Raw genomic sequence first — 19,086 nt, forward strand, 5'->3', positions numbered from 1 at the left:
ACAGAGTGTACGACAACTTAGCAAGCAGATAGGTTTAGTATATGGGTTTAAGAGCATTTCTGACTGTGGCATCTGGACAAAAAGAGTCCCATTCAGATGACAGAGAAACTAGAAACAGAATCAGTGATTATAGCAGTCTACTAAAAACTACTCAGAACCCCCCCCCTCAGACAATTCTATTGTTGATGACAGTAGTGGGTTTTGAGACCTTCCATGAAGATTTGACATAAATTAACAAAAAGATCCCAGACTACAATGTTCATTCCCTTATTTGGAGGAAGACAAAGTGAGACAGAAGCAGCTGGTTAAGAATAACTCCTGAAGTTCATATTTACTGTAAACCAGGGAACTGAGGAACTAAAATCTGTTTGACAGTCTACTCAGACTGGAATTAGAAATAAGTTGTCATTAAACATCCATCACTGTAATCAGTTTTTGAGGACAAGACAATGTGACGGGCTCTGGAGACAGGGAAGCACTTAACAAGTCAGGAGATCCCTCTGCTGAGGATCTACCTCAGTATTAGCAGCGCTGCACAGATTTCAACAAAACAGCAGTAGAGAAGACATAAATCCACAAATAACTGAGATACAAAACAGACAAGAAGTAAGATGCGTTTAAGACTGTATCACAAAGTCTGTTATAAATTAACAGAAGGAAAAAACCAAGACAGACTAAGTGACAGTGGAAAATGGTTGTAGAAGTCTGTTATCTGACCAGCAACTCTAAAACTTGCAGAGCCGCATTGTGCCAGAGACTGTAAAAACACAGCAGGCAAGGATATCAAAATGAAGCTGCAACGCCTTGTTATCTGTCTTGAGAATCAGCTGCCAAGAGGAGAAACAGGCCAAAGTCTTTCCTCTAGGCCCTTCTAGAAATGTAAGACAAATCAAATCCACAAGTTTCCACAGATGTGGAGTAAGCAGGTTAATAGGGAACCTACATCTTACTTCTATTGACTCCATATTTAAATCAAACTAATCACAGAATCACAGAATCTTAGTGGTTGGAAGGGACCTCCGAGATCATCGAGTCCAACCACAAAAAAAACAAAAAAAAAAAAACCAAAAAAAACCCCCAACCCCCCCCCAAAACACAAACAAAAAACAAACAAACAAACAAACCACCACAAGAACAACAAACCCAAAACCACCACCCACCAACCAAACCCCACATCCACAGCCCCACACACTACACCCCTCCACAAACCAATAATCTTGGGCACTAGAGCATGCCCTGAAGAGCCACATCTACCCATTTCTTAAATACCTCCAGGGATGGTGACTCCACCACCTCCCTGGGCAGTCCATTCCAATGCCTGACAACCCTTTCAGTAAAGTAATTCTTCCTAATATCTAATCTGAATCTCCCCTGCCGCAGCTTCATACCATTACCTCTGGTCCTGTCATTATTCCTCTGGGAGAAGAGGCCAACCCCCGCCTCTCTACACCCTCCTTTCAGGTAGTTGTAGAGGGCAAATGAGGTCTCCCCTCAGCCTCCTCTTCTACAAACTAAACATCCCCAGTTCCCTCAGCCTCTCCTCATAGGACTTGTTCTCCAGACCCCTCACCAGCTTGGTGGCTCTCCTCTGGACACGCTCCAGCACTTCAATGTCTTTCCTGTAGTGAGGGGCCCAAAACTGAACACAGTACTCGAGGTGAGGCCTCACCAGTGCCGAGCACAGAGGCACGATGACTTCCCTACTCCTGCTGGCCACGCTATTCCTGATACAGGCCAGGATGCCATTGGCCCTCTTGGCCACCTGGGCACACTGCTGGCTCACGTTCAGCCGGCTGTCCACTAACACTCCCAGCTGTCCACTAACACTCACAGCTTCCATATGTCACAGAAGATAACATAGATGGCACATACTAAATCCATGAGATCTGATGGAGCGTGCCCACAAGTGCTAAGGTCATTGGGAGGAATCTCAATTACCTTTAAAAGGTCACAGTGACTGGGAGTGTTTCCTGAAGACTGGACAAAAGCAAACATCATCCCTACTGGCAATAAGGATGAACTGGGGAACTGCAAGCTGGTCAGCCTCCTCTCCAGCCCTAGGAAGGTAATGGAGCAACTAACTCTAGAAAACATTTCCAGATACTTGGAAAAACAGGTTGCCCAGAGAAGTGGTGGAATATCCACCAATGGAGATATTCAGAATCTGACTGGACACTGTCTTGGGCAACTTACGTCAGCTGACCTTGTTTGAGCTGGGGGGTTGGACTAGAACATCTCCAGAAGTCTCTCCCAACCTCAACTATTCTGTGATACCATGAAGACAAAGATCTATGTTTCACATTGCAAATACCAGATCTAAGCATGCTCAATTTTAAGATCTGAAGATCCAAACTTCCTACGGGGCTTTACATAAGAACATGAAAGGAGAACAAGGACTTACTACTCTGTCTCTGTCATTCTGCAAGGAGGACAATGCCTTCTTAAGACTCTGCACCTCTTCAGAGGTGGTGGAAGTGCTCCCTTCTGCTTGTTGCTTCAGTTCTTCAGTCTTATGTGCTTTGCCCAATTCATTCAGCAATCGGTCTCGCTCATTCTGCAGGCTTGCCATGGCCTTGGAGAAAGATTTGACTTGGTTGGAAGAGCCTTCCAGTTCCAAAGACAAATGGAGAAGCTCATCATCTTTGGCTCTGAGCTTCTGATTAAGTGTCTCAATCTGGGCCAAGAGACCTCTTTCATCAGTGGCCTTCTGCAGTTCTGCCAGCTCAGATCTCACTGTGTCTCGATCCCTGGCAGTGGAATGTTGCTCCTCTTGTAGTTGAGCCATCTGTTTCTGAAGATTCTGCACTAGACCCTTTTGTTCCCCTAAGTCTGCAGAATATTTCTGTTTCAGAACTTGAAGTTCTTCGTTGGCCTGGTCCCAGCTGTCCTGAAGAGAGCTCATGGACTTCCCAAAAGACTGAATTTGAGCTTTGAGATCTTTGTTTTCATCTGTGACTGCAAGAAGTTTCTGTTCCATTTCCATCAAGTCTCGTGCCAACTCTGCTACTCTCTCTTCTGCTGTTTCTGTTTCGTTCCTCATTATCCCTGCGTCATGATGTAGGTGCTTCAGTTCCTTTCGAAGCCTGTCCTCAGCCTCTCCCACTCTCTTGGCTGCATCCCTCTGGACACATACCAGCTCCCCCTCAAGCTCTGTTATCCTTTTCTGCGAGAGGGAAAGCTTATGACTCAATTCTTGTGCCTCTTCCTCTCGGGCCTTCAGTTGTGCTTGACACTCCATGACAGGACCCCCCTCAAGTAATGCTGTCATCTCACTCTGCACCTGCGACAGAGAGGATGTGAGGGTTTCAATCTCTTGAGACATAGTGACTTTGTCCTCTCCCAAGGCTTCTATGCACTTCCTGAGATCATCCTGAGCATGCTTGGACTCTTTCAGCTGTGTTTCCATGACTGCCTTCTCCTTTTCCAGAGTCTGGATCCGCTGAAATTGTTGTTTGAGAAGTTGTTTCTGTTGGGAGTCCTTTATTGAAATCACTTGGTTCAGGTCTTCTCTATAGCGCACCAACTCTGCATTCAGCTTGGCATTCTCAGAGTTGAGGTCATCCATCCGGCTGTGAAAACTTCTGATTTCTTCCTTGAGCTCATTGTTTTCAGCAGCAGCCTCTTGAATTAGCTGGTCTTTTTCCAAGATAACAACAAGATGACGTTCCTCAAGTTGCTTGTAGTCTCTCAGTATCCGGTCTCTATCATCTTGCAAAGATGACATGGACTTGGTGAAGGAGTCCAGTTGTGCCTTCTGCTGCTTACTTTCTTCTCTGCTTATCTTCATCTTTTCAGTGAGATGATCAAGTTTGTCACGAAGTGTGTTCTTCTCATTTTCCAAGGCTTTTTTATCTTCTTCCTCCTTCCTTAGCCTATGCTCCTGCTCCTTCATCTCTTCTGCATGTTGCTGCTGTAGTTCAGACAGAGCAGCCATAACTGCTTCTTCCTTGGCAGACAGCAAACTAATGATCTTTTGATCCTTGGCACTAGTTTCTTCATGCAGCTTATTTGTTAGGTCCCTGGAAGCTTTCAGATCGGCCTCAAGCTGTTCACAGCTAAATTTGAAATTCTGGATACTGGTCTCATGTTGCTTGACCAAACTCCTCAGCTCTTCCCTGACCAACTCACATTTGGTGAAGGAATTCTGTAGGTCAGTAAGCTGGTCTCTCAGGCTGCTGATTTCCGACTCCAGTTTCTGCTGCTCATTCTGAGACTGGCTGTACAGTTTCTGAGACTCTTCAAGCTGAGTCAAAAGCTCTTTTTTTTCCTCCTGCAACATTTCACATGTCCTTTGATGATGCTCAATCTCCTTCCTGGATTCAGACTCCCAGTCTTTTTTGTTGCGTTCCAGCCTGAAAACAGAGAATAGAAAAATGACAAAATTAGTTTTCCTTTGAGAAAACAGGCTGGACATATCCAGATGGGTAGTTTTTCCTCAATTTAAAATTCAAGGCAGTTTTTAAAGTTCTGACTGAACTACTTTCTGAAGGTGGTGGTGCTGGAGGAATATTTTTTAAAAGAGAAATAAATCTTTATGACAATATCGAAAAAACAGAGGAAGTTAAACACTGAATGTTAACATTCCCTTTTCATTACAATATTTTTTTTCCTCATCCATCGTAGCTAACAAGAAAAAAAAAAATCAACAAAATTGCTGTTCTCATATGCTTCATGTTCATTTCATAGAATCATGGAATCATTTTGGTTGGAAGGGACCTTTAAGATCATCGAGTCCAACCAACCTCACGCTGCCAAATACCACCACTGACCCATGTCCCTCAGCACGACGTCAGCCCGGCTTTTAAATACATCCAGGAACGGTGACTCCACCACTGCCCTGGGCAGCCTCTTCCAATCTTTGATAACCCTTTTGGTGAAGAAATTGTTCACAATATTCATCCTAAACCTCCCCTGGTGCAACTTGAAGCCGTTTTCTGGGCAGCTCCAGCCGCTCTTCCCCCAGCCTGTAGTGTTCATGGGATTGCTGTGACTCATGGGCGGTACCTCTGTACTCGGCACTGGTGAGGCCTCACCTTGAGTAGTGCGTTCAGTTCTGGGCCCCTCACTACAAGGAGGACATTGAAGTGCTGGAGTGTGTCCAGAGGAGAGCCACCAAGCTGGTGAGGGGTCTGGAGAACAAGTCCTATGAGGAGAGGCTGCAGGAACTGGGCATCTTTAGTTTGTAGAAGAGGAGGCTAAGGGGAGACCTCATTTGCCCTCTACAACTACCTGAAAGGAAGTTGGAGAGAGGTGGGTGTTGGCCTCTTCTCCCAAGTGAATAACAACAGGACCAGAGGAAATGGTATGAAGTTGCAGCAGAGGAGGTTTAGATTAGATATTAGGAAGAATTACTTTACTGAGAGGGTGGTCACGCACTGGAACGGCCTGCCCAGGGAGGTGGTGGAGTCACCATCCCTGGAGGTATTTAAGAAACGTGTAGACATGGCACTTCAGGGCATGCTCTAGTGCCCAAGATTGTTGGGTTGGGTGTTTTGTTTTGTGTTTGTTGTTCTGTGGTGTGGTGGGTTTTTTTGGTTTTTGGTTTGTTTTGGGTTTTGATTTTTTTTTTTTTTTTGTGTATGGTTGGACTCAATCTCAAAGGTCCCTTTCAACCATGAAGATTCTGTGACCTGGCACTTGACCTTGTTCAACCTCACACCACTGACTGGTGTGAGCACAGGTTATCTTCTCATCACTCCTTCCTGTAGCAGCCAATGAGGCTGAGCAGAACAGAAATATTCAATCAATTAACACGTGGCTCCATAGCTGGTGCCACTGCCATAAGTTTGGGTTCTTTGACAATAGTTTTGCCTGTACAACACCAGGCCTGGTAAGATCTAATGGGAGGTGCCTCTCTCAAAGGGGGAAGAGGGTTCTTGCTAAAGGGATCACGGGTTTAACTGACAGGGCTTTAAACTAGTTGGGAGGGGGGTGATAGGCTTGGGAGTACCACACCAGGGTTGGAGCGACAGGGTGCTAGTAAGGGCCTTCAACCTGGCTCCCTGAGCCAAGCTGGATACCTTTCACTACAATCAAAGTCATATGGTGATGAGCCAGCAGCTCCCAGGGTAGATGCAGTACACAGAGAAATACCTGATGGACACTCCAGGGGTTACTCCCTTAAGAAGGCAATGCAGCCAACAGCCCAGCTGAAGTGCCTCTACACCAATGCACGCAGCATGGGCAACAAACAGGAGGAGTTGGAAGTTACTGTGCTGCTGGAAAGATATGATATAGTGGCCATCACTGAAACCTGGTGGGATGAATCCCATGACTGGAGTGTGGCTATTGAGGGCTATAGGTTGTTCAGAAGAGACAGGCGAGGAAGGAGGGGTGGAGGTGTTGCCCTTTATGTCAAGGAATGGATAGAGAGTGAGGAGATGTCCCTAAATTCTTCCCTGGTGTCAGATGAGAGAGTTGAGAGGCTGTGGGTGAGAATTAAGGGGCAGGCCAATATGAGGGACACTACTGTAGGTGTTTATTACAGACCACCTCACCAGGATAGAGAAGTTGATGAGGCCTTCTACAACCAGCTCCAAGTAGCCTCACAATCGTGGGCCTTGGTTCTTGTGGGGGACTTCAATCACCCAGATATCTGCTGGAAAGGCTACACAGCCAGGAATATACAATCTAAGAGGTTCCTCCAAAATATTGATGATAACTTCTTAACCCAGCTGGTGGAAGAGCCTACAAGGGGAGAGGCATTACTGGACCTAGTACTGACAAACAAAGAGGGACTGGTGGATGACATCAAGGTTGACGGCAACCTAGGCTGCAGTGACCATGGGAAGATAAGAGTTCAGGATTGTGGGGAACATACGAAAAACAATAAGCAAGACTGAAACCTTGGATTTCAGGAGGACTAACTTTGTCCTTTTCAGGAAACTGCTAGGTGAAATTCCATGGGTCAGGGCTCTGGAAGGCAAGGGGGCTCAAGGTAGCTGGAAAATATTCAAGCACTGCCTTCTCCAAGCTCAGAATCAGTGCATTCCCAAGAGCAAAAAATCGAGCAAGGGAAGCAGGAGACCTGGGTGGTTGAGCAGGGACCTTCTGAAAAAACTAAAGTGGAAGAAGGAGGTTTACACCAAGTGGAAGAAGGGACTGACCGCTTGGAAGGCTTACAGAGATGCTGTTAGACTATGTAGGGAAGAAACAAGGAAAGCCAAGGCCTCCTTGGAATTAAAATTGGCAAGAGATGTCAAAGTTAACAAGAAGGGGTTCTTCAATTATATTGGAGGCAAAAAGAAAACTAAAGAAAATGTGGGCCCGCTGATGAATGAGTCGGGTGCCATGGTAACAGAGGATGCAGGGAAGGCTGAGTTGCTGAATGCCTTCTTTGCTTCAGTCTTTACTGCTTGGGCCAACCCCCAGGAGCCATGGACTTTGGATGAATCAGAGAAAGTTTGGACTATGGAAGATCGTCCCTTGGTGGAGGAGGACCAAGTTAGAGATCAGTTAAGAAGGCCAGACATCCATACAAGTCCATGGGTCCAGATGGGATACACCTGAGAGTGCTGAGGGAGCTGGCAGAAGTCATTGCAAGACCACTCTCCATCATCTTTGAGAGGTCCTGGAGAACAGGCGAGGTGCCCAAGGACTGCAGAAAGGCCAATGTCATCCCAGTCTTCAAAAAGGGCAAGAAGGAGGACCCGGGAAATTACAGACTGGTCAGTCTCACCTCCATCCCTGGAAAAGTGATGGAACACCTCATCCTGGGCGTCATCTCAGAGCATACGGAGGGAAAGAAAGCTATCAGAAGTAGTCAACATGGATTTATCAAGGGGAGGTCATGTCAGACTAACCTGATAGCTTTCTATGATATCATGACTGGTTGGATAGATGAGCGTCTAGTTCTGGGCCCCTCAGTTCAAGAAGGACATGCCTTGACTTCAGCAGGGCTTTTGACACCGTCTCCCACAGCATCCTCATAGGCAAGCTTAGGAAGTGTGGGTTAGATGAATGGACAGTTAAGTGGATTGAAAACTGGCTAACAGACAGAACCCAGAGGGTTGTGACTAGGGGCATGGAGTCCAGCTGGAAGTCTGTAAGGTGTTCCCCAGGGGTCAGTACTGGGTCCAATCCTCTTCAATATATTCATCAACGACCTGGATGAAGGGATGGAAAGTACCCTCGGCAAGTTTGCTGACGACACAAAACTAGGAGGGGTGGCTGACACCCTAGAAGGCTGTGCTGCCATCCAGCGAGACCTGGACAGACTGGAGAGCTGGGCCAAGAGAAACCTAATGAAATTTAACAAGAGCAAGTGTAGGGTGCTGCACCTGGGGAGAAATAACCCCATGCACCAGTACAGGTTGGGGACTGACCTGCTGGAGAGCAGCTCTGAGGAAAAAGACCTGGGAGTTCTTGTGGACAACAGGATGACCATAAGCCAGCAATGTGCCCTTGTGGCCAAGAAGGCCAATGGCATCCTGGGGTGCATCAAGAAGAGTGTGGCCAGCAGGTCGAGGGAGGTCATCCTGCCCCTCTGCTCTGCCCTGGTGAGGGCCCATCTGGAATACTGCGTCTAGTTCTGGGCCCCTCAGTTCAAGAAGGACAGGGAACTGCTGGAGAGGGTACAGCAAAGGGCCACAAAGATGATTAAGGGCCTGGAGCATCGCTCTTATGAAGAGAGGCTGAGGAACTTGGGTCTTTTTAGTCTAGAGAAGAGAAGGCTGAGGGGGGATCTGATCAATGATTATAAATATTTAAAGGGAGGGAGTCAGGAGGACGGGGCTGGTCTTTTCTCCATGGTGCCCAGTGACAGGACAAGAAGAAACGGGCACAAACTTGAGTATAAGAAGTTCCACCTAAACATGAGGAGGAACTTCTTTACTGTTAGAGTGGTAGAGCGCTGGAATAGGCTGCCCAGAGAGGTCGTGGGGTCCCCTTCTCTGGAGACATTCAAAAACTGCCTGGACAGGATCCTGTGCAACCTGCTGTAGGTAGACTGACTTTGAGGGGGAGGTTGGACTTGATGATCTCCAGAGGTCCCTTCCAACCCCATATGATTCTATGACTGAGCTCATCGATCTGGCCCACCCAGATTCCTCTGTAGAGCCTTCTGACTCTCCAGCAAATCCACACTCCCACCCAACTTGGTGTCCTCTGCAAACTGACTGAGGGTGCACTTTGTCCCCTCCTCCAGGTTGTTGATAAAGACATTAAACAGAATGTCTGTTCTCACCTGGGAACACCACTGTGACTGGCCACCAACTGGATTGAATTCCATTCACCACCACCCTCTGGGCCTGGCCTTCCAACCAGTGTTTTTACCCAGCACAGAGTACACCCATCCAAGCCCTGTTCCAGCATACTAAGGTCATGCCCTAGCATGCAAACATATAGCATTTTCACCACAAACTTTATAGAAGAATTTTATATATATAAGAACAGTTTGATTTTGAATTTTGGAAATTCCCAGAGGTACATTTCCATAGCGCCATCTTTCCCTCAAAATCTGTTTTGGGATTAAACTGGAACTATGAATCCCAAGCAAGTTTAATCTCTACACAAAAGAATCTATTTCAAATTTCAGATTAATAAAGACTCTAGATAGTACTCAGATGGCTAGTGCTTGTTCTAGAGAATAGATTTAACATGGGTACCCTAATGATGAGAAGAATATTGTACAATGTTAATCTCTCTGTATCCTTGTGCAGACAACAAACATCCCGACAACATTAACTCCAAACCTCTTTTCTATCCAAACGCAACTGATCCAGGAGATAAGCCTTATGTTTATGGCTTTATTAGGAAGACTAATTCTGCTCTCCATCTTAGGCACTCATTAGTTTTGCCAATCACGTCACATTTAGCATATTTACATAGTCAAAATTCTTTCTTTCTGGTATACTGCAAAAGCAAAGGGGAATCCTACCTCACCTCTGGCTTGTCAGAAGGAAATACAAGAATAACAGCCAAGTCATTATGTTTGTTACCTGGATATATGATCCTGAAGTTCTTCCACACGTATGGTCATCTGCTTCACCTGGTCCTTTAGCGTAAGACAGGTTTCCTCTTTTGAACGTATTTCTTCCTCTTTCTTTTGAATAGTTTCAGTGAATTTCTTCTCCCACGTTTTTGATTCATCTATCACTCTGTCCCTGTCATCCTGAAGCGAAGACATGCTCCTGGTGAAGGCTGCAAGCTGGGCTAGTGTTTTGTTTAGGCTGCCTTCCAATTGCTTGGTTTCTTCATCCTTTGTCTTCAAGGAGTCTTGAAGATCACCAACAGTTGTTTCCACATAGTCTTTCTCCCTCTGCAGAGCTACCAGCTTTTCTTCCATATTTCTAATTTCCTTTGAGTGCTTGTCTTTTTCCTGTTCCAGCCTTCTCTCAAAGTCCTCATCTTTTTTCTTCATTTGAATTTTAATATTCTCTTTGTTTGCCTGCAACTCTTCCTTCACTTTGACACTCTCTGCTAGAACCCTCGCTGCCTCACTCTGGGTGTCATCCAAGACTACTCTGCAGAGAGCAAGCTCTGTTTGGGCTTTCTTGGTGTCTTCAACTGCTTTAGCTAAAGTCTCTTTGGCTGCTTCTACCTCTTTTTGAGACTCACTCTGCACAAATTCCAGAGCTTTAACAGTTCTTTCTAAACTACTGTTCTTTTCCTGGCTTTTAATACAGTCCTTCTGCAGCTGCTTAATCTCCTGCTGTTTCTGTTTCAGCAGTTCTTGAAGCTCCTTTACATGTGAGCTGCTGTCTCCCCTCCAACTGCATTTTAGCTTTTCTACAAATTCCTTTTGCTTTTCTGAACTTGCTTTACTTTTCTCCTGTGCCATCTGACATTTCTCCTCCTCCAGTTCATGCATCATTCTCTGCAAACTCTGAAGCTCTTGTTTCAGTTGCTCATTTTTGATCTGGAAGTCTGTTGCATCTTGCTGATAGTTTCCAATACTCCCATTAAGTTCTGCCAGCTGATTCATGAGCCTTTCTTCCAAATCATCCTTCTCAGCCTCCAGCGCATCCTTCAGTTCTGTCATCTTGACAAGGTCGTCTTTGGTTTTTTGGACCGTTTGTTCCATCTTTGCTACTGTGTCCTGAAGAAAATTCAATTCTTGGACTTTCTTTTCCATTTGGGCCTCTAAAGCTCTTTTCTCACCTGCTAAAGTCTCAACACATATGCGGATGTCACCCAGCTCTTGCTCTGAAGCCCTCCTGTTATCTTCCAGTTCTGTGATTCGCTCTGTGAGTTTGGCTATCTGCTGTATGTAGGTGCCGAGATCTTCACAAGGGCTACCACCTTCAAATGTTTTTTTTTCCAGCTCTGCAGTAGGAGACTCTGGCCCAGAACTTATGTCCACTTGATTTTCAGCCTTCTCCATTGGTTGTGGTGTAGCAACTGCCTGATTTGTTTCTTCCCCTGTCGTTTTCTGAGCAACATACTGGTCTAGCAGTTCTCTGCTTTCCTTCAGCTTAGATTCTGTTAACTGCAAATGACACTTTAAGTCTGCGATCTCTTGACTGAGAGACTCCTTTTCAGCCATTACTGTATTAAGCTGAGCGGAAAGGGACTGGTAATCCCTCCTACAGGTCTCCAGATCTTCTTTCAGACTAGTATTTGTAAAGACACCTCCAGTACTGTGCAGCTCTCCATCTGTAAAACGCACCTCTGCTCTAAGCTTCTCATTCTCCTCTTCCAGTTCCAGGATCTTTTGTTGCTTAGATTTTGCAAATTTCCTCATTTTCTCCTTCATTCCATCAATTTCCTGTCCAGCCTCCTGTAGCTGCTTGTCTGTCTCCTCTTTTTTTGCTTCAACACTTTTCAGCTTAATGAAAATCTCCTGCTTTTCCTGCCTAACAGTTTCCAAAACACGCTGGATCCGCTCAGCCTCATTACTCACATTCTCATAGGACTGCAGGAGAGTTTCATATTCTTTCTGAAGCTCCCTGTATTTCTCGTGCCACTCAGAACTCTCAGCAGCTTGAAGGCATTTCAAGGATTCCATCTCCTTCTCCAGTTTCTCCTTCTCTAGAATGACTCTATCTAGAGTAGATGTCAGGTTTTTACAGCATCCATCAAGATTTTGATTTTCTGTAAGTGCTTTATCAACTTCTGCAATAAGTTTTTCTCGCTCTTCAGTGAGGCCTGCTAACTTTTGTGTTAAAGTATCTGTTTCTTTAGCATGGCCACATATTTGGCTTTCCATATTTGTCAACTTGACGCAAAGATTTTCAATAGTACTTTTAGCGTTAGCCAGCTCCTCTTTTAGAGATTTGCTCTCCTTTAGCGCCTCTTTTCTGGAGATAAGTGCAGCTTGCAACTTTCTCTGCATTTGATTCTTCTGTTTAGCTGCTTCTGCGCCATCGTCTTGCTTCTCCTGAATTTCAAGCAACTCCATTTGCAGTCGCTTGCTTTGTTCCTCATGTACCTGAGCTTGAGTTTCCAGCTGACTACGTAGTCTCCTGACTGAATCCTCTTTTTCCAGCAACTGTGCCTGCATGTTATCAAGAGCTTCACTTTTCTCCCTTAATTGCAAGTTCAGGAATTCCATTTCTTCATCCTTTTGGTGCATAAGCATTTTCAGGTCTTCCAGACTGTCCTCTCTGGAAATTTTCGCCTGACTCTCCTCCAATTCTGCCTGAAGACTTGCTGCCTTTGCTTCAGCTTGGTCAGAGGCTCTCTTCAGCCCTTCTATCTCCAGAGACAACTGTGCTACGTGCTCTTGCAAATTAAAGACTAATTCTGATTTGCAAGCAACTTCACTTTGCATATGGCTAACATTATATTCCAATTCCTCTTTCTCCATCTGCAATTTTTCAAGTTTTTTGTTTAACTCTTCCCCAGAAACACCTGCAACTTGTATAAGCTTGTTATTTGTTGCATTTTCTGCTTCCGTGCATGAAGAGTCCAACCCATCTTCGTTCCAAAGAGCACTCTCTGTTGATCCTTTCTGTTCTTGGAGTTGTCTGAGCTGAGCTTGGATGCTCTCCTTCTCTTTGCTTTGCTTATCAAATTGTTCTTGTAGGATGTTGTATTCATCTTTCTGCTGTTTCAGCTGTTCTCTGTGATGCCTGTCTTTTTCTTGAGCCTTTTTTATAGTGTCTTTGCGAGATACCAGGGCTTCCTGAAGTTTTTTCTGAAGTTGTTCTTTTTCTTGTTCAAGAGTTGAAATCCTCTCTTTCAGAGCAGACTTTTGGTTTTCTTCAAGATTTGTAGCTGCTGAACTATTTTTTTCATTTTCTTTTGCTGGGCTTTTATTGGTTTCAGTTACTTTGTCAGCAATTGTCTGACTCTCCAAGACTTCATTTTTAACTGAAATGATGTTTGTTGTACCCTGCAAGCTTCTCCTCATCTCCTCAATCACTGCATGCAATTGTGCTTCAGTAGTTTCTTTATCCAGCAGGTCCTTCCGGATGCTCTGCAACTCCGATTCCTTTTCGGAAAGCAGCTGAATCAGATACTCCTTACTGGGCTGGCTTTCCAGATTCACGTCTCTGCTGATCACGCTTGTCACATTTTCTTCTCCTTCAGCTTCTGGAGCCACTGAGGTTTCTGATTCATGTTCTTTTCTCAGTTGTACTAATTCATTCTCCAATTTGCTAACCTTCTTCAGAAGGTCCTTCCTGTTAACAAGCGCTGCTTGCAACTTCCGCTTTACTTGCTCATTTTCTTTTTTCAGAAGTTCAAGTTTATTTCCTAATACCTCATCTTTACATGCTGCCTCTGTCTCACACTGCTGCTCAGATGCCCCACACTTCAGATACATATCTTTTGCTTCTATGTTTTGGTCTTTTTCTTCCTGGGCTTTTAATAATAGGCTCATTTGCTCCGTAAGACTCTTCAGCTCATTTTCTAGAGAAAATTTCTCTTCATTCAGCAGGACTAGTTTCTCAGACATGCTGACACTAATCTCTGTCATCTGCTGGTCTTTCTCCCGCAAGGTTTGTTGCAGGCTGTCTATAGACCTGGTGTGCTCAGCAACACGCTGTTCTAGGCTGGCTGCTTCGTGCCCCTTTGAGGCTAAGTGTTGGGAAAGCTCTTCTATCTCAGCTACGTTCTTCCTCAAAAGTTGTTCTAGATCAAGTACTTCACATTCCTTCTTCTTGATCTGGGTTCTCAGGTCTTTTAGTTGCACGTCCTGGTCAGAAAGCTGAAGCTGTGCTTCATCCAAGTCTTTTTGCAAAGCTTCAATTTTTATCTCCTTGGATTTAAATTCATTTTTAAGGCTCTGGATTTGTTCTCTCAGAAGAACATTCTGACTGTCCGACAGTCTCTGCTTTTCTGAAAGAGCCAGATTTTCCTCAAGTTGCTTTACTTGCTCTTTCAGTTCTGTTATGGTAGAAAGTTCCTTCATCTGACACAAGAGCTGGTCTCGTTCTTCAGACAAAACAGAAAATGCATTGTCAGAATCCTCAATTTTTTTCCTGTATTCTTCAGCCAAACAGTTTAACCTATTTATCTCTGCATCTTTGTCTCCTAGATTTTTCTTATAGGATTCTTCTGATTTCTGAAGAGTTACTTGCAGTTCTGTAATTTGGCTTTGTAACTTTATCAGTTCCTGAGATGGAGGGGTGCCTGGCTCTGGACCTGCTGCAGAGACTTCTTGCATTGCTTCCACCTCCGCTCTGCAGGAGACAGTGCTCCCCTGTAGTGCTTCTTGAAGACTGATTCTGTTTCCCTGAAGCACATCACTTTGCTGCATTTCTGTTTCTCTCAGGAATGAGCTACTGCCCAACTCATTTTGTGCATCCGAAACCTTTTGCTCTTCTCTCTCAATAAACTGTACCTGGGAATTATCTTCCAGCTGGTTAGCTACTGCTGCTTCTCCTGTTTGGGTACCTGCAGAACTTTGGTCATTTGGGCCCTTGAGCTGCCTTTTCAGAAAAGTTATTTCTTCTTGGGCTTCTTTCAGTTCCAGCAGCAAAATGGACAGCTCTTTCTGTTTCTCTGCAGCAAGATACTCCAGAATTCCAGGCGAACAGCTTTCCTCAGTAAACCGCTTGCTTCCTTTAGGACAGCCATCTGTTCTTGCCTAAAATGAAATAACAGGTTTCAATTTTCCTTTCAATCCTATGAAAGGGTCACTTTTAGAAGAACCTGCTTTCCACACTTTGCAGTTTAGGGATACCCTTCCTTGAGCCAGCCACTGCAATAAGCAGTAGCCTCACTTATAACAGGAGGGCTCCTCAGGTCACTTCTGTTCATTTCAGTTTCTGAAGTTGCAGAATGAAAGATTCTGGCTTTAGGATTAGAACATAAATGTAACTTCCTATTCCCTTATTTCCCATTCTCTCTTGATTATAGGATAGTATGATTCTGAAGTGTTTCAATTCTCCTGTGATTCTCACAAGCCCTCCAGTGTTCTTACCCAGTCACATTTTCCTGGCATCCCTCTGTAGGCTCTGAATGAGGAGGTTTTGTTCCCTGTTCTGTCTGCCCACTTGACATGGCAAAGAAACAGTGCAGAGACACATATTCCAGTCTGCATCCATCTCTACAGTGAGACCACCAGGCACAGCATCTGGACCAAAGTACTTGGCTTTTTCCAAATAACTATCTTAAGGTTTCCTGCCATCCCCCAAAACAGATTACAAAAGAAAAGCAATCACAATTCCTTCCCAGAAAGCAGGGATCAGCAGCCTGCCAGTAAGTGAGCACCTTGTGCTGGAAAAGCTGTCCATTCACCAGTTTGGAGGGCAGAAAGTATTTATGGGGAGCCATTAAAGGAGAGCTCTCTCTTAAAGCCTGTTGCAGTGTTGCAACAGCCACTTTAAATTATGGGATGTTAAAAAACTAACTCCTTGGGGCTTTTAAACTACATTAAGGTTTTCATATCCACAGACGCATGCAAAACTGAGAGGAAAAAAGTTCCAGACTAAATTTGTACCTCAGGGAGCACCAAAGTGTCATCAAAAGGCTTTTGCACTTCAAAATTCACCATCTCTCCTGACACACCTAGTGATAAAAGGTACACTTGTCACCATCAGCATAACAAGTTGGATGTAAAGTCAGTAGGCAAGTGGAGAAAAAACAGATGGGACTGGAGCGTCTCTAGTTTCCAGGGTGAGAAAGACAAAAAAAAAAAAAGTTTGAGCCCATGCATTGCACCCAGACATCACCAATACCTGTGCACATCAAAACCTCCTGCGTCTGCTGCATCACCTAAATCTACACTACATCTAACCTCTACAGAAGAGTGAAGAGGCAAAGGGAAAAGTGAACTAGGGAAAAGTTTGTTTCTTTTTAATTATTTGGGGGCAGGGGTGGTGGTAATTCCAAACACAGAAAGAAGTTTACTAACTTGAAGAATCCAGTTCTTCACCTTATCTTAATTCTCTTCTGCGTCTCACACATCAGCCTTTTCATCTACAAACACACTCACTCTTCCTTCAAACCCTTCTCCCTTTCTCATCTTGGGAACTGCTTCTTTCTTCTGTTCTGACAGATCCCATCCAACCCACATTAGGATATTCTCTTCTACCTTGTATGCATATTCCTTCCCTATCTCCTGTACATCTTTAGATTTTGACCTCAAAGCTCCTCTTTCCAAATCACCTTAGATTTGTCCCTGAAACTTCTCAAATTTTCACAATTTTCTTGTTACATGCTTTATTCTGTGTCCTCACCTGTAGGAGTAGAAGAACAGTCTATATAAGAGGCTGGAGCTTCCAGAGTCTGCACGTCTTGCAATTTCACCTCAGGTCCAACATTCTTATTCTATTGAACAAAAAAATACTTAGTTTTGGCCATGATCTTTGCATTAGAAGACAGCTATCTTAGCTGCCTGCTGCTCTATCAAGCTTTAAGTGAAAAATATCAGTCCCAACTTTAGAGGCAACTCTGATGCCTAATGAAAATAAGTTTAAAAAAAAGGCAGATTGGTTTTGATGTCAAGCAAGAGACAAGACATATCTCAGGAGACTGGGATATTAATGGGTGCAACAATTCTAATCTTCCCACCTTGAGATGCTTCCTCTTCCACCCTCACTGCTTCAAAGGGACCAACCACCGATCCACAACCTTTCACTGAAACACCCAAGCAGAGCAGGTGAGATGCCAGGCATTTGTCACTATATCCCTCACTACTCCAGCAGATAAAGAACCTGCAGCCTTCCCGGGAAGGTTACTTTAGGCTGCACCATACAGACAAACTACCTACCCCACTGCTACACACCTCCCACTCTGTCAGACAGGACAGAACCTGACTGCTGAAGAAGAAAGAGGAGATTCTGCCATTTCAGAGACACAAACTCTTTTGTCCACACAAAGAGGCTGAATAAAGCCCAGGAAACTGGTTGGTTTGCTGTTCACATCCATACAATAGCGAAGACTCATCTACGAATTTCTTCACTCTGAAAAGCCCACTTATGAGTCAACATGCACCTAAAATGAATGGCAGTCTGTCTGGCTGGTTCCCGACACATGTTGTCTTTCCCCAGCTCACACTACTTCTGTGGGAAAAGGTTTGAACTACAGTACAAGGAAGCTACAAGCCACAACTAAGTAAAGTGTCTCTAAAAAAAGACACTTCCTCCCATCCCCCCAAAAAAGAAAGTAAAACACACTCCTAACCCAACCATGAAAAGACTGAAAGTGTTCAGAATTAACATTTGCTGTAACTACCTGGAACGTAAGTACAGGGCACTAAGAGGTCACACAATCATAAGGAAATGATCTCCACACCCATGTTCTGGAGCACGTTGCCTTTTCAAGCTCCAAGCACTGAAATAGATTTTTTTGCTTGCATCTACATAACTTGCTACGTAACCCCTGAACTGGGTTTAGATCCACACATAGCTTGGCCTGAAGTCATGGATGAGACGCACAAATGGCAGGATATTGCTGGCCAAGTGTAAATACTTACATGCAAGCTCTTTAACTAGATTTTTTTTATACTTAAGACATTGAAATGGACAATTCCAGGGCTGGATTCATTGACCCATTTACAACATTCACTTTAGTCCAGGTGTAATCATGTGCTAAAGAACCTATTATCTCTGCTGTCTACAAAGGGGCTCTAGAAAATAGCTCAAAGGCTTATATATGCCCTTGAAGAGACTGTGTGTGTGCTTCCATTGATCCGAGCTTAAACCCCAACGACAGGCAGTTGGAATGGAAGGGTCTGAAGTCAAGCAGGATGAGCTGACTCAGAGTGCATTCTCCAGTTCCAACATGAGTCCCAGATGTCAACTTTTACCCTAATACGTCACAGTAGTGTACGTACTATAAACTCTCTTTGATGGAGAAGAACGTGTTAGATAAAACACGGCATCTTCTTCCCCCTGCTGGCAGGTGGGAACAGAGCGGAGCAGTCTCTGAAGAGCCCAAATGCTGCTCAAGCTAACAAACAATTCTACAACAAATTCTTTGTATGGGTACACAGAGGCAGTCACTTCTACCACCTTGCTGATGGAGTACACAGCAAAGAGCAGGTATCTAATCCTCCACTCTTCTCAGCAGCAGGCTGACTGCAGCTGGACTGGCAGTTGTCACAGTGGAAGAGAACAAGGACAGAGGCTACGTGTCTCCCACTCAGCAAAGAGAATGTGGCTTCCCTGAGTCAGCCTGCCAGCTCCCATGAGTGGAGCGGGGATGGAGAGGGTGGTTTGAAAGCCATCCCACGATGGCAGCTGAGCCTTGGGAATTGCATTTCCTGGGACCGGCCTTTGTTTAGTCTATGGTTTTGCCAAAGAACTAACTCACAAGAGGCAGAAAATAGCACGACTATGGATCGGGAGGATGAAGGACACAAGAATTCCACACAGCCAGCAAAGATAAGAACACAGTACAAGTAGTATTTGGAAGCTATTTCTGTCTTTCATCATTAATCCAGTTAATAATAACCTTCCAAAGAGGATTGCTAAAAAAGGCTATAACAGCTTAGCTGTTTTAAGGCCAGTCCTTGACCTGTTTTAGCTTATTTCAGTCGCTTAATCATTACCTGCTTCGCATGTTCTGCAACCATCACAGCTTCCTGCTGAGGCTCCTGGAGAATAAGTTGCAAGTGTGGCATTTCTGAAACATTCAAACACAAACAATTCCTTTGAAAAGGGAAACTCTGACTTAGAGAGTAAGATGGTATTCTTGCAGCAGCTTTAGAGAACAGGGCATGTGGCTATTAGTAACACTTCTGCAGTGGATGTA

General features: G+C 44.6%; 1 protein-coding gene across 4 annotated transcripts in view; it reads right to left on the reverse strand.

Moving 5' to 3' along the window:
- GOLGB1 (golgin B1) overlaps positions 1-19,086 on the reverse strand; it is a 49,575-nt gene that overhangs the window by 10,520 nt on the left and 19,969 nt on the right. For 3 of the 4 annotated variants that reach the window (XR_001414097.1, XM_014961858.1, XM_014961859.1), the window contains exons 12-16: positions 18,884-18,957; positions 16,569-16,659; positions 15,830-15,897; positions 9,939-14,974; positions 2,402-4,352 (exon numbers count right to left, since the gene is read on the reverse strand). Coding sequence is in view for 3 of the 4 variants with exons in the window: in XM_014961858.1 (XP_014817344.1) it covers positions 2,402-4,352; positions 9,939-14,974; positions 15,830-15,897; positions 16,569-16,659; positions 18,884-18,957 (7,220 nt within the window). In the remaining variant the exon portion in view is untranslated. The remainder of the gene's footprint in view (positions 1-2,401; positions 4,353-9,938; positions 14,975-15,829; positions 15,898-16,568; positions 16,660-18,883; positions 18,958-19,086) is intronic. The other variant, XM_014961860.1, reaches the window with a different exon arrangement.

This window comes from Calidris pugnax, unplaced genomic scaffold (genome assembly GCF_001431845.1).
Source record: "Calidris pugnax isolate Ruff unplaced genomic scaffold, ASM143184v1 scaffold993, whole genome shotgun sequence".
NCBI lineage: Eukaryota > Metazoa > Chordata > Aves > Charadriiformes > Scolopacidae > Calidris > Calidris pugnax.